The sequence below is a fragment of the Cinclus cinclus genome, chromosome 1 (assembly GCF_963662255.1).
Source record: "Cinclus cinclus chromosome 1, bCinCin1.1, whole genome shotgun sequence".
Taxonomy (NCBI): domain Eukaryota; kingdom Metazoa; phylum Chordata; class Aves; order Passeriformes; family Cinclidae; genus Cinclus; species Cinclus cinclus.
The window spans coordinates 24,117,084-24,130,303 of NC_085046.1; the positions used below are offsets into that span (position 1 = coordinate 24,117,084).

Below are 13,220 nucleotides of genomic sequence, written 5' to 3' on the forward strand. Positions count from 1 at the left end.
CAGTTGTAAAGGAAGGACATGCAAGAATAGAATGACATTAAAGCCACTTCTTAATTCTTTGCAATGAATGCAGTCAATACCTCTTTAGAGAACTTGCATAATACCAATACTTGCTGATTTATTTTTCTTCTTTGAGCCTTCTGAACACTTTGAATGATACTGACAGTGGAAGTCGTTGACCTAGAATAGATTTTTGCAATTTTTCTACCAGAAAAAATGCATCCAGACTGTCTGTAGCTGACACAGTAAAGAATTTGTGAAAATGAGGACATAGCTTTTACCTTTTGAACTGTTCTAGGTGAGGCTGAGAGGAGGTGAAAGAAGAACAAGTGTAAGCATCTGCAATTATTTTATCCGTTGTGTGCAGTATTGGATTATCCAGCAGAGTCATCATACCACAATGACAGATCATGGGCTCAACCAATTTGACTTCTACAGTGATAATAAATTAAATTATTCTTTCTTAAAATGTTTTCTAGAAAGATAATCATTATCCAGCAGATGTACTCTGGTGGCTTGTGAGACAAACGAAAGAGATGGAATTCTTTCATAATCCCAGCTGGCAATCAGCTTCTGTTTTTCAGGATGAGAATTAGTGTCCTTGTGACTCTAATCAGGCAAATACAACTATGAATGCTATTTCAATTGATGTAAATATCAAGTCTTTTTTATAATTTTACATAACTGTTTAGTTTACTAATAGCTCATATGAGTGGATTTCAGAATTTGATTATATACAGGAGGGATTTGAAATGTGTGTTGTTTTCAATATTGTTGAGTGTTGCCCCTGCTCTAAGATTAATGTCTCAGAGGGCAGTGCCACACTAATACCACTAATTGTTCTGTGCTTCTTTTGACCCCATTTAGGATGTAATCCATCAGCTTGAAGTTTGCAAGTGGTGTCTGCAGTTAAAAAAGATAGGATAAGGAGACAGCTTGACAGTGGGAATCCTATCCTGTCATGGAGTTTCTTCCTGTGTTATTTTGCTTGCACTCTCCCCATTGGCAGTGATGTTGAGTATTAGACCTGTTCTTTGAAGCTGTTTGGGTGATGTTAAGCCTTTGTGACCACACTTTCTTCCCCTGTTTATCATAATGAGAGGGTTCTGGGAGACCCTACAGTCTTTGCCAAAGAAAGCTCACTCAAAGAGCTGTATATCTCCAGAGATTCTTTTTCCTTAAAGATACTCACAAGAGAAAAAAAATCTGGCTTTTTTTCACAGAGAAAACTCTATCCTTTTATCATACTTACTGGATACAAAGATTTGTGCTCACAACTCTGGGAAAGGCAGGGTCCCAGGAAAGGAGGACATGTTTCTTGGAAGACTTACTGCATTGATAAGGAGAAAGGGTCTTGCATGAGAGAATCATCAGAAAATCCCAGTCATTCATATGCTGCTTGTATGCTTTTAGCATTATTACTTCCCTCTGAAAGGTTTCTTTTAAGGAAGTTAACCAAATTCAGTGTTTTACTGGAGAGGCAAATTTTAAATTCTGTGTCCTCCTTCCGTATCCTGTTGTATGAATGTGACTAAACATTTTCTCAGCTTTCCAAAGTGTTGCTAGGCACTGAGCAGATGCTCCCATAGTGCTTTCTGAGTCAATTCCTGACTTTTTTTAGGGAACCATGCAGAACCTGTGCAAAACCTGTTTGGTTTATCATGGCTTGAACCACTGTGAAAGTTATTAATTGTTTTAATTCTAGCTGCCAATGAGTTTACCTGCTTTTTTTTCATTTAAGTTCTGTTAAAATGCATCAAAGTCTTTCCATCTTAAATAATTTTGAAATTTTGCTGTGTCTAATTAATCTTCTAGATCATTAAAGAGTGTGGTCTAACAACAGCAGTGCAACTATGCAGCCCTCTGGCTTTTCACTATTAACTACTGTCTGTTCCAATAAAGAATAATTTATTGCCATTTTTCACTTTTTCTTATCTGGAAAGTTTTAATTCAAAGCAGGGTTCTGACTCAACTCCCAGTTGGTTCACAGCCTATTTTTTTTATCTCATACTAAACTGAAAATGCAATCTTTCATACAAATTTTTACTTTTATCTAGCTCTTATACAAGGAGTGATTAAAGGGTGAAAAGTAAAAATAATTGATTGTTCATTAACATCAACTTGAAATGTCATTTATTCCTTCCTCAGCTAATTCCTCACCCCATCTTGAGCTGAATTTTTCCCAAAAATACAATTTGCATGCCTGCTGTTAGTTTTGTTTGCCACCACAGCATCTGGAAAGGCAGTTTATACAGTCATGTCTTTGCAATAACTAAGACTGTAGGGGACAGATGAAGTCTGCGTCAGGACCTAGCCAGCAGCAGTATGCTCCAATGGGAATGCTGTTGTTGACAGTGACACTGTACAGTGTGCCTTTGTTGTGACTCCTTTGTCTAGGTAGTAATCTTATCCCACTGTGTATGCCTGCAGATTTCATTTTGCTCCTTCTGACTTTGTCTGCCTATGCTCTTACCCTGTGAAGCATCAGGATCCTTTAAAATTTGCAGGCATTCTCCGTAGTGCAGATCCACATTGTGGTGAAGGCAGGACTGCTAATTACTGAGTAATGAGACAGGACCCAAACCAAAAGATAACACACTCCATGTCTGCTTCAGAGACCTGAGTTATATTATCTGTTTTCTGGCTGGAGGTTGTGGTTTTGTTCTTCCTTTCCTTGTCTATTTCTTTTTCCTTGAACCAAGTGCCAGAGCTGAGGAGATAAAAAGGGAACTGGGACTTCATGCTGGGCTGCTTCAGAAGCCACGTGTGCTTGGTGCACTTTCTGCTTCTTAGATAAACCTGAATTGTGGATCCCACAGAAACTATATATGTGGTGCTGTGTGTGCCAAAGTATTGTACATTTCTCCCGTTTAATCCACTGTGGCTATACTAAAGATCCCATAATATGTTTTCTTTCTGGTTTCTGCAAAGTACTCCTACAAGCACTGGTAATCATCCTGTAAGTCTACCAGGAGTAGTGTGCTGAACATGAAAAATTACTCAAGTCCTCTGACACCTTAGCATGGGTGAGGTAAGACTGCATTCATCACTGCTCAGCTGGTTTGTATTCCTTGGCTGTGCCTGTGTAGTACACAAGCTGTGCCTTGGACTGTTCTTTGTGCTGAGGCCAGCTGGCACCAAAGTGGTCAGTGCTCCTACCCTTAAAGAGTTGTACCTTTCTGAGCAGGGTGGCCATATCCAAATTATCCATTGGAAACATCCAAGCTGACTCCTAGCCTTTGATAACTCCTGGACTGTGTTTGAGTGTTCTTTAGTAGAATGTTAGTTAAGTTGGGTCAAACTGTTTCCAAAACCATTTCAGTGATGCAACATGATTTAATTATGATGACCAGTTGCTAGTACTTGGAAGCATTCCCTGGCACTGTGTAATTTACTGGTATAAACATAGCCTCTGTGTCCTGAGTTCTTGCTAGTTTTTGTGGCCATTTTTTTTCTTAAAATATTTGCACATTTGGACAGGATATTATATGTTTGAGTGTGAAATATATGGAGAAATCTTCATTTAAATATTTCGTCTGGATTATAAATTACTTTTTGAAGTATTGGAGCATGGCTCTTAAAAGTAAGTATAATATGAATGAGTTAGGTTTAGTGGAGCTGTATTTCATTAGGAGCAGCTTTTCTTTTCCTGGAAAAAGAAACAGCTTGACGGGTTTTGAATAAGTTCATCCTCACCTTGGTGGTATGGACATAAACTGCTAACCCTGCAACTGAAATACCATAATATATGTTTATTTAGCTAATTGTTTTTTTCCCTTCATCCAAGATACTATTTTGTGGAAGATCCTACTCAGTTTTGGTGCACCTTGATTAATGGGATACAACACTGTGACAGTTAGACAGAAATACCTGCTGTTCGTCCTTGCAGGATAATTCACCAAACTATAGGGATGGTGCTGTAGGAGCATTTAGCTGGACTGTGCTGTGAGGATTCAACCTTGCCTAGAATCTGGGTCATGCAATCATCCAGATTAAGGACCTGGTCTGAACTCAGAGGCTTACTTGTGACCTGTGTGTATTTTCTTCCTGGATTTCTTCCCTGTGGATGCCGGAAAGGGTGAGGGAAGACAGATCTCACCTCTAAAAGCAATCTGTTTTTTCAGAAATAATGGCCTGCTAGCACTTGTACCTTCTGACCAGAGGTGACTGCATTCAGGTATGTTAAAGCACAGTTTTACAAATGTGTTTATTTGAAGTGGCCATTCCCATACAAATTGTGTGGTGCTATAGCAAATGCTGATTAAATTATCACCCTGTATTCAAGGAAACCTTTTAATCAAGGATTGTGTTGGAATACTATCAGGCTGTCTGGAAAGAGATGGAATTGATTCTTAACATGCACTCTCAGAAGAGCAGAGCAATGTAAGGACCAGAATCTGGAGAGGTGCCAAAATATTGAATCCCTTGGCTAATTTTGAAGTACTCTTGAGTAAAGCTAATGTGTCAGTGAGGACCTAGACTAGAATTGATTTCTGGAGAAATAATTAATCTAAGTGCATTGATACTATTGTGTGGGTTTTTTACATGACATCCTAATTGTCTGACTCAATATCCATTTAGTGTTGATAGTAGCATAGTTTATCAGGAGCTTCTATCCAAGATGATCTGGAGAGACTGCTGAGGATTTTCTGGTGCTTGATCTGTGATTTTGCTGCTTGTCCACCAGTTCCACTAATACCACAGTTTGCCCAACCACATTCTGGGTCAGCACCAAGAGAGGGATGGTCATCAGGGTGAGGGAGGTGATTCTGCCTCTCCTCTCTGCCTTGAGACACTCCACCTGCACTGCTGCATCCAGCTCTGGGGTCCTCAGCACAGGAAAGACATGGACTTGTCACTTTGGGTCCAGGGGAGGCCAGAGAGTTGGTAAGAGAGCTGGAGCACCTCTCCTGGAGACAGGTTGAGTGCTGGAATTGTTCTGCCTAGAGAAGCAAAGACTCTGAGGAGACTTTATAGTACCTTCCAGTAATGAAAGGGGGCTTTTAAAAAAGATGTAGAGTGACTTTTTACACAGATAGGAAAGGAGGAGTGGTTTTAAACTAAAAGAGGAGAGATTTGTGTTAGAGATTAGAAAGTTCTTTACTCACAGGGTAGTGAGGCACCAGAGCAGGAGAAAGTAGTGCAGAAGGGAACAGAAGGGGTACTGAGGAACTGGAACAAATTTTTATCAGAAAATTTGTGGATGCCTCATCCCTGGAACTGTTCAAGGCTGGGTTGAGTAGGGGACCTTGAGCAACCTGATTTAGTGGAAGGTGTTCCTGCATGATCCCTTCCAACCAAAGTGGTAAGCTGAAGTCCTGCTGTCTGTCTTTAAATTCAGGGTACTTTACTTCATCCCGGGTCTGGGGACAAGGATAGAGGCTGCAGAACTTCTGCACAACATTTCATTTTACTGGCAGCTCTATCTCCAGGGTGCTTGGAGGCTCTTCTCAAAATCTGCTTATCTCTACTGGCTTCACATAGCCAGCATCCTGCACTAGATACAATTACTAGATGCAATTTCACAGATTGCCCTCTTAGATGTTTCTTATGTGACCTTAAATAATTTCACTCAGTCGTTGCCATTTTCATTCACTGATGGTCGTCACCTCATTATGTTACTTTGGGTGCTGATCTCCAAGCAGTTTTTCACCTGTTTATTAAGTTTTGGGTCACTTATCTCCAGGCAAACATATTTTATTTCCCTCTACCAGTCCTCTTGGTTGCAGCTAGTGGCTTTAAAGATTGCTGTGCACATGCCTGTCTCTGATGCAGGGGCAGGCTGGTGGATTTACTGACATAAGCTTGCACATGAGGTATATAGGGTAACACAGGGCTGCAATCACAGGATCTTCAACAGCCAGCAGGAATGGGCTAGCAGAAACCTTATGCAGCAAGGGATGATGTTAAGTCTGGCATCTGGAGCAGTATCCCTTTGCAGCACTGTGAGCTAGAGAGAAGATGTGCAGGCAGCATCCTGGGAAGAGGTGGAAAGAAAGAAAATGAATGAGATGTCAGGCATCTTCTTGCTGTCTCAACTCCCTTCCATGAGGTAGAATGGATAAACCCAGATTCTTCATACTCTAGGCACAAAGGGGCAAAATAACAGGCAATGAACAGAAGGTGCAGCAAGGATAGTTCTGATTAAGGCCATGACAAAGTTGGCCATCTTTTCAAGTCAGGGGCTTAGGTTGGACTGGTTTCCTTCCAACTGAAATTATTCAAAGAGTGTTTATGAGTTTCAGATAATTTCATCTCAAGAAGCGTAATGGAAGCTCAGTAGGTTGTGAATTCCTTATGTGCAGTCAGTGACTTCTGCATTTGGGAGTGCTGTTTGGGAGAGGTTGATCTTGTTCATTAAAACCACACAAATTCAAAAAATTTGTGCTGCTATGACTAAATAAAACTTCTTTCTTAACAGGTTTCACACAGCTTTTAGCACTTTGGATTAATTATGTGGCTGTTAACCTAATGGAAGCAGCAGAGTAGGTAATTGAAGACATCTTGAAATAAATGAGATAAATGGTAACTGAAGCAGCTTCAGACTTTAAAGCTCAGAGGAAAACTAGTTGAAAAATCAAAGAATGGTTTGAATTGGCAGGGACCTTAAAGATCATTTAGTTCCAACCCCTCTGCTGTTGTCAGGGACACCTTCCACTAGAGTAGGTTACTCAAAGCCTCATCCACACTGGCCTTAAACAGTTCCAGGGAAAACTCCCTGAATGAATTTTACTGTACATTTTTATGGACCAAACTATATTCTAGGAAAGGTTAGGAGAAAAAGATTTTGAATACTGTTGCAGCAAACCCCACATTCTTTCTTAGAATGTGTTTGCTGTATTCTTACTGAATTTTTGTTGGATTTAAGGAAACCATGCTAATGTATTTTTAACTGAGCACACGATTCCTAAAGTATTTTCAGGAGAAAATATTAACTCATTTCACTAAAACTATGTGCTGCAGAACTTCAGTTTCTCATCACAGATTTGGTGCCTTTGCAATTTTTTTAGTACCAGTTATTTTCTAAATGGACATATATTTTCTAATTTAATCAATTTTTATAATAATATTTCTAGTTTCCATAGTTGATAAAAAATCATTAAGTTATCTCAAGAAGCACAGGTCTGCAGATTCTCTTTTAATAAAAGCTGGACATATGCAGAAGGCTATGTATCGAGTGTGCTGTAAAATATTTAAATCATGGATTTCAGGAGATGTAGGAGTTACTGCCAATTTCAGTAGAATGCTTTTCTTAGCCACCACTACTGTAGTTAATTTTCAATTTCTCAAGATACATAATTCTTTTAGATACTCTAAAATCCATTATAGAGTCAAATATTAATTATATTTCTAGCTCCATCCCTCCTGTTCATTTTAACCACAACCACAGAGGATATTTCACAGCTGGTAATTTAGCTAAATTGCATGTAACACTTGAGTATCAAGGGCAGTTCATGCCCTGCCTCTCTCCTTCTCCTTCCTTCTTTTTTGCAGACTTCAGAAAAAATCAGTAATGCCCTGAGTTTTAGTACATGGCTATAGTGATGGCTGTATCACAGATTTGCTGGGGTTTATTTTGCATTTGCTGGATTTAATAAACCAGGTGAATATTATTGTGATGTGGTTAAAGGCTATAAAAATGCCCATTTGTCTCATATCAAAAAACATGACCAGCTTCTCAAATATATTACTGCTAACAGAATGTATCGTTCTTTCTTATAATACTTCTAGTTCTTGAGACTAATTAATAAAGTGTGAAATGCATGTGATTGATTTTGTTGAGCCAAAGTGATTTGAAATATATAATTTGCCCCTTTGTTGAAATGTGTGTATTATAGTTCCATGACTGAGTTTCTGATCAACGAATCATAGCCTTATGTCTCTTCTTCATATTTAAACACTTCAGATTATGATAGTTCTTGTATTTAAAGATATTCTGAGAATAAATATCTAATTCATGCTTAGAGTTTTAATAACTGTCCTTGCTTTATGGTTTTCCAAGTTATTTTTATTCAGCTCTTTCTTTAAAATGTAACTTTATAAATTATGGTTTATCTCAATTGCCAGTTAAGTATAATTATGTGCATGGTATTCTTAAGATTATGGAGTGTAAAATGACAAAAAATTTGGTTTAGTTTGTAAAAGCTGTAATTGCTGGGAATACAGTATTTTATTTTACAAATTTACAAATTCTGTGTCTAAAACTGACATCAGTTGCAGATTGAATGCTTCTAAACATTATTTTCAGACATTTTGAATATGTCTCACAAGCAGTAAATTTTAGGAAGATAGAACATTACTAGTATATATCTATTTTGGAAAACATTTGCTTTAAACTTTGACATTACTTAGAGGCTTTTATTTGTATGTGATCTAACAGCTTCAGGTATCACTGAGTAATTTCATTTTTACATGTGATTCAAGCCTTGAAAATCACATCACTGTGAACTGTAAGTGACTTTGGCATGAGAAGAAAAGTTCAATTAATGAGGCTTCATAATTTTGCATCCTACCTGATATTGTTTGTCTGTGTGAAAATATTACTGCATTACAGTCTAATGTGTCAAAAAACACTTCTAAATTATCAGGAATTACCAGGCTTTGGATGCATTATATGTTGTCTATTCTAAGTTTTCAGTGCAAAAAGATGATTGTATGAAATATTTTGAGTCTTGTATTTTTCAAGGAAGGTGAATTACTAGGCAGAGGGCCAGAGGGAATCCAATAATTGCATCACTTTTTGTGGTCTCATAACTTTACACATTGAGGATCTCCCTCACATGTTCACAAATGTGGTACTCTCTTTATAGTGTGTAAGTAATATACTCATGCATGTTTTTGCTTAAAATGTTTTTTTAAAATAGATTTTTTTTCCCATATTTACTTTCAATTTGTTTTTCCTTTAAAGGAGACAAAAAAGTAGCAGATATGAGTTAAATCCTTCTTTCTTCCTTTAGTAATTTCAAAAGTTCATTGTTCCTCCCAGCTGAGTCTGAAAATATGACTGGTTTAGTCTTTGTAATACTTGGCTCTAAAATCAAAATTTAGAGGAAACAGGATCTTTCTGTGAGTCAGTATGCAGAAGAGATGAAGTGTGCGGGCCATGAAGAAACATTCTTTTTCTTTCAGCCCAAGGTCTTTATCATTACTGAAAACTAATGTCTTATTTTGCAATAGTGGGATATGAGTTCCAGACTGAGATCTGTTTTGATCAGGATTAAAATCTTGATGTTACTGCCTTGATTCTCTTCTAGATTTTGCTGTATTTTGCTATTGATATTTTTAAGCTAAGACACTTTCTTGCAAATTATTTTCAGAGCGCATTGTGTCATTATTTCAAATGGAGTCACTCATTCTCACCTTTCTTATCCTTTTGGAAGTGATTAGTAGCTTGGATGTTTTGATGATGTTGAAATAAACTCCAAATTGCAGTCCTTTTTGTAGTGCCTGATTTCATAGAATCTTGAAAAATTATTTGTCATAGGAAATGGACCCAGGGTCATCCACTGTTGGGAAGTTGGCTTATACATGGATGACAAATCCCAAGGGATTTTTACAGTGATAGACAGTACTAATGAAAAGAATTTTTATACATGAGATATAATGCACATTTCTACCTTTCATTCAAATAATAAATTAAATTCATCATTTGAGCTAAATGTTGTAGAAACAAATAATTTACTATATCCAGTATCTCAGTGTCACCTTTCTGTGCTTTTCAGCTCTATATAATACTTCTTTCATCTGTAATTACCTAATTATTTTTCTAGCCTTCTAAGAAAATAATTCTTCAGCTTGACTTCTTTAAATTGTGCTTTTGTTCAGTAGTTCACAGTGTATTTGTACTATGTAATGGGTGTTTATGATTAATTCTGGAGATAGCATCGTATCTAATACTGTTATGCTACTGTGCTGGAAAAAAAAAAAAAGGGATTACAATCCAAACCAATTCTGAGTTCTAGTTGCTGAAAGCAAGACTGAGAAGCATTCTTGTAAGTCTCAACCAAGAAAGAGGCACTTCCCTTGTGTTTTGTTAAGCTAAGGAAGTGTGCGCCCAGTGTTCCACAGTAGCTAACAGTGGAGAAAATGTTCCTTAGCAACAGAAGTTCATTAAGTAAAAGACAGATTTAAATGCAGCTTAAAATTAAGGAAATAGCATCTGACAGGTTTTAAAATGTGGAAATAGATTCTGTTTTCTAGACTGGAGGAAGACAAATACAAAAGCTCAGAAATGGAAGATAACTTCTAAGGATGGGAAGGAATTCGGATGCACTCTGATATGTGCTCCTGTCTCTATAAGCTTCCATAAGTGTGCCTGTGCTCTTACTGTGCATCCATAACAGTCTGGTCTTCTGTAGCCTTCTGGATAATACATGTCTCTAAAGGGAATGGAAATTATTATACTTTACTGAAACTTGGAGTGGAGTTTTGTAATGGTCCCCTCCATTTTGCCCCTCCTGTCATGTGGCGAGACCTGTCATGGTCTGATCACCGCCACTCCTGCACACAGTGCCCTTGTGACAAATGTCACCTACAGAACACGTTTGAAACAATCAAAACTATACATCTTTGGAGAAAAAGGCTGCCCACTATACTAGAAATGGCTAAAACCCGAGGACTTTGGTAAACAGTAGGAGTAATATTTTTTCACTAATGTTTTGTATAGGTTTGTAATTGGACGAGAAAAACCGGGACAAGTGAGTGAGGTTGCGCAGCTGATTAGCCAAACTCTAGAGCAAGAACGACGCCAGAGAGAGCTGCTGGAGCAGCATTATGCACAGTATGATGCAGATGATGATGAGGTAACAGACTGTCCAGTGTTTCACTATTTGGTGTTTTTTAATGTTCTGTTTTCTCTTCCTAATTCCTTCTTTCTACCTACCACTCAGAAGTCAACTTTTAGACCTTTCCATTACCCTTGCTGGTGATTTTTACAGATTTTGATGGTGACTCTTAATTGAAGAAAAAATTTATAGAAACACTTTTCATCATGGATTTAAAGTATTTGTTTTGCTCCAGAAGAGCAAATATCTAGGTTGATGCTTCTGTAAGCATTCCTCTTCCTTGAAAGCATATACCTTTGTTTGTTTGGTTTTGCACTGAAATGTGTAAGTTTTGTGAAAACTTGTAAAAGTTGCCTTCTAATTTTTAGAGGGGTTGAGGAAATTGTTTTTTGTTTGGTTTTTTTTTCTCAGAAGAATTTATATTCTTAAGTCAGAATGTTTTCTGAAATTCTGGGTGAGACCCCTCCTTCCACATGCTATGATTTTGTTTCTATGTGAACAGATATTCCTCAGGATAGAGAATTAGACTACCTTGTCTGAAGTATTCATGCTTACAATTAGTGTCTGATGTCCCAATATAAAGGTTTTGGAAGTAACAACACTGTGCAGAAAAATTGCCATAATTTTATTTCCATTCTTAGAGAATTCCTAGTATGCCTGAATACCAAGATACTTGGAAAGATTACTTTGAGAGCTTTTTTAGAGACTACTGCTGTGTTACTCCCTAATTTAGCTGCTGGGTTTTGTAACAAACTGCTTCCATAAGCATTCTGTCATCATTTCACATCATCTTGAGTAATATTATTTGAAATGCTAGACTCCATGTATTAGTGTGTTTTCATCCTTGGCCAGTTTTTTGCGGTTTTTTGGGTAAGGGAACAGTAGACCAGGGGAGATAGAGAATTAATGATATGCATTTATTTCAGGTTATTTTTTTCTTTTTAGAAAAAAAATAGTCTTGACACAAAATCAGGATATACTCAGATTTTGAAATATGCTGTTAAAATAGCAATATATCAGAACAATCAGAAGTGTCCCAACAGACTAAGTAAAAATCCCGTCTAGCCCCAGTAATGCTTTCACTTACTGTATTTTCCACTGATATTAAGAATAAAAGTATTTTAATACTTAGAATGAATCCTGTCACAGGGACATACGTAACTCATATAAGAGCTGTAGATACATGCGTATGTAGGGGGTGCCTGTGGGAGACCATAGGAGAAGGATAGAAAAATCCATATCCTCTCTCTTCCCTTCTGAAACTACAGGAACATGCAAGTCTTCTAACTTCTCTTTAGTCTAGAGTTAAATTCAAGATACGTTTCTTGAAGGAACTCTCTTGAAAGTTCTTCAGAAACAAAATGGAGCATCTAGCCTTTGGGAAAAGAGACTTCTCGCAACTCATCATAGGGTGCTGTAGATGTCAGGGTTCAGAGACCTTCAGTACCATTTGTGGTGAGCATAGTCTGATCTCTTTCATGTAGGCAAGAGAGGTCTGTCCTAAATGCCTGATGATCAAATCTTTCTCACTGCTTACTTCCATGTAGAGGGGTGTGTGGCTGACCTGCGTGTGATTGATGCATTACACCTTTTATCTATGGGATATATCCATCTGCAAAAAAATCTCAAATGTTTGTGTTTCTTACCTTCACGCACCACGCAGGTGGCGTTGCTCAAGATCTGGCAATAAAGAAAATGTTGTTAAATCCATATTGATCAATACTGATCCTGCTAGTACTTCAGCCTTCAGTAGGGATTGTTGTGAAGGTGCTGATGGTCACACTGTCACACTGATGGCCATGCAAGTGTTTCTCACTTGCAGTACTGAAAGAGGACAGGAATGAGTAGGTATGAGTAGGTATCTGGTACTTTTTGTGATGTGTCTTGTTCTAGTAATTTGGTGGTTGCACACTCTTAAGTTCTGTTCACCGCATAAATTTTTCACAAAATATATTAAATTCACAAAGTATTTTCTGTTGGTAGTGCCTTTGGATAATAAAGAAAAAATGAAATTGGACAAGTTTTCGCCAGATTTTTCCATAATTACCAGAGTTAAAGGTGTCTTTTCTTATTCTAGCACTGAGGATGGTGACTATCTTTGTGACTATGACATGATTTTTGGCAATGGCCTTTGGAGTGCAGAGGAGTTTTTGTAGCATATGAGGAAAGGAGGAAGAAAGCAAAAGATCTCCAGGGGAGATCCAGGTGATCTCATCAATTACATCTTTTGGAAGGAGAAGAAATTAGGTCTGAGAACAAATGGAGTTCTTAAAACTACATTGGGATCTTTGAAGGTCATACCCATTTCCTACTTGATGATATATATATATATTTGGGGCATGGACGGTAAACATTTTCAGAATAAATTCTGGAGTTTAGTTACTAAGGTATGCAGTGTAGCATGTTCCCTTTCTTAATTAAGAGACTTAACACAAA

The 13,220-nt window shown here is 37.6% G+C and overlaps 1 protein-coding gene across 1 annotated transcript in view; it reads left to right on the forward strand.

Moving 5' to 3' along the window:
* PPP1R9A (protein phosphatase 1 regulatory subunit 9A) overlaps window positions 1-13,220 on the forward strand; it is a 122,989-nt gene that overhangs the window by 74,750 nt on the left and 35,019 nt on the right. The window contains exon 5 of the mRNA XM_062495049.1: window positions 10,667-10,802. Within this exon, the coding sequence (XP_062351033.1) occupies window positions 10,667-10,802 (136 nt within the window). The remainder of the gene's footprint in view (window positions 1-10,666; window positions 10,803-13,220) is intronic.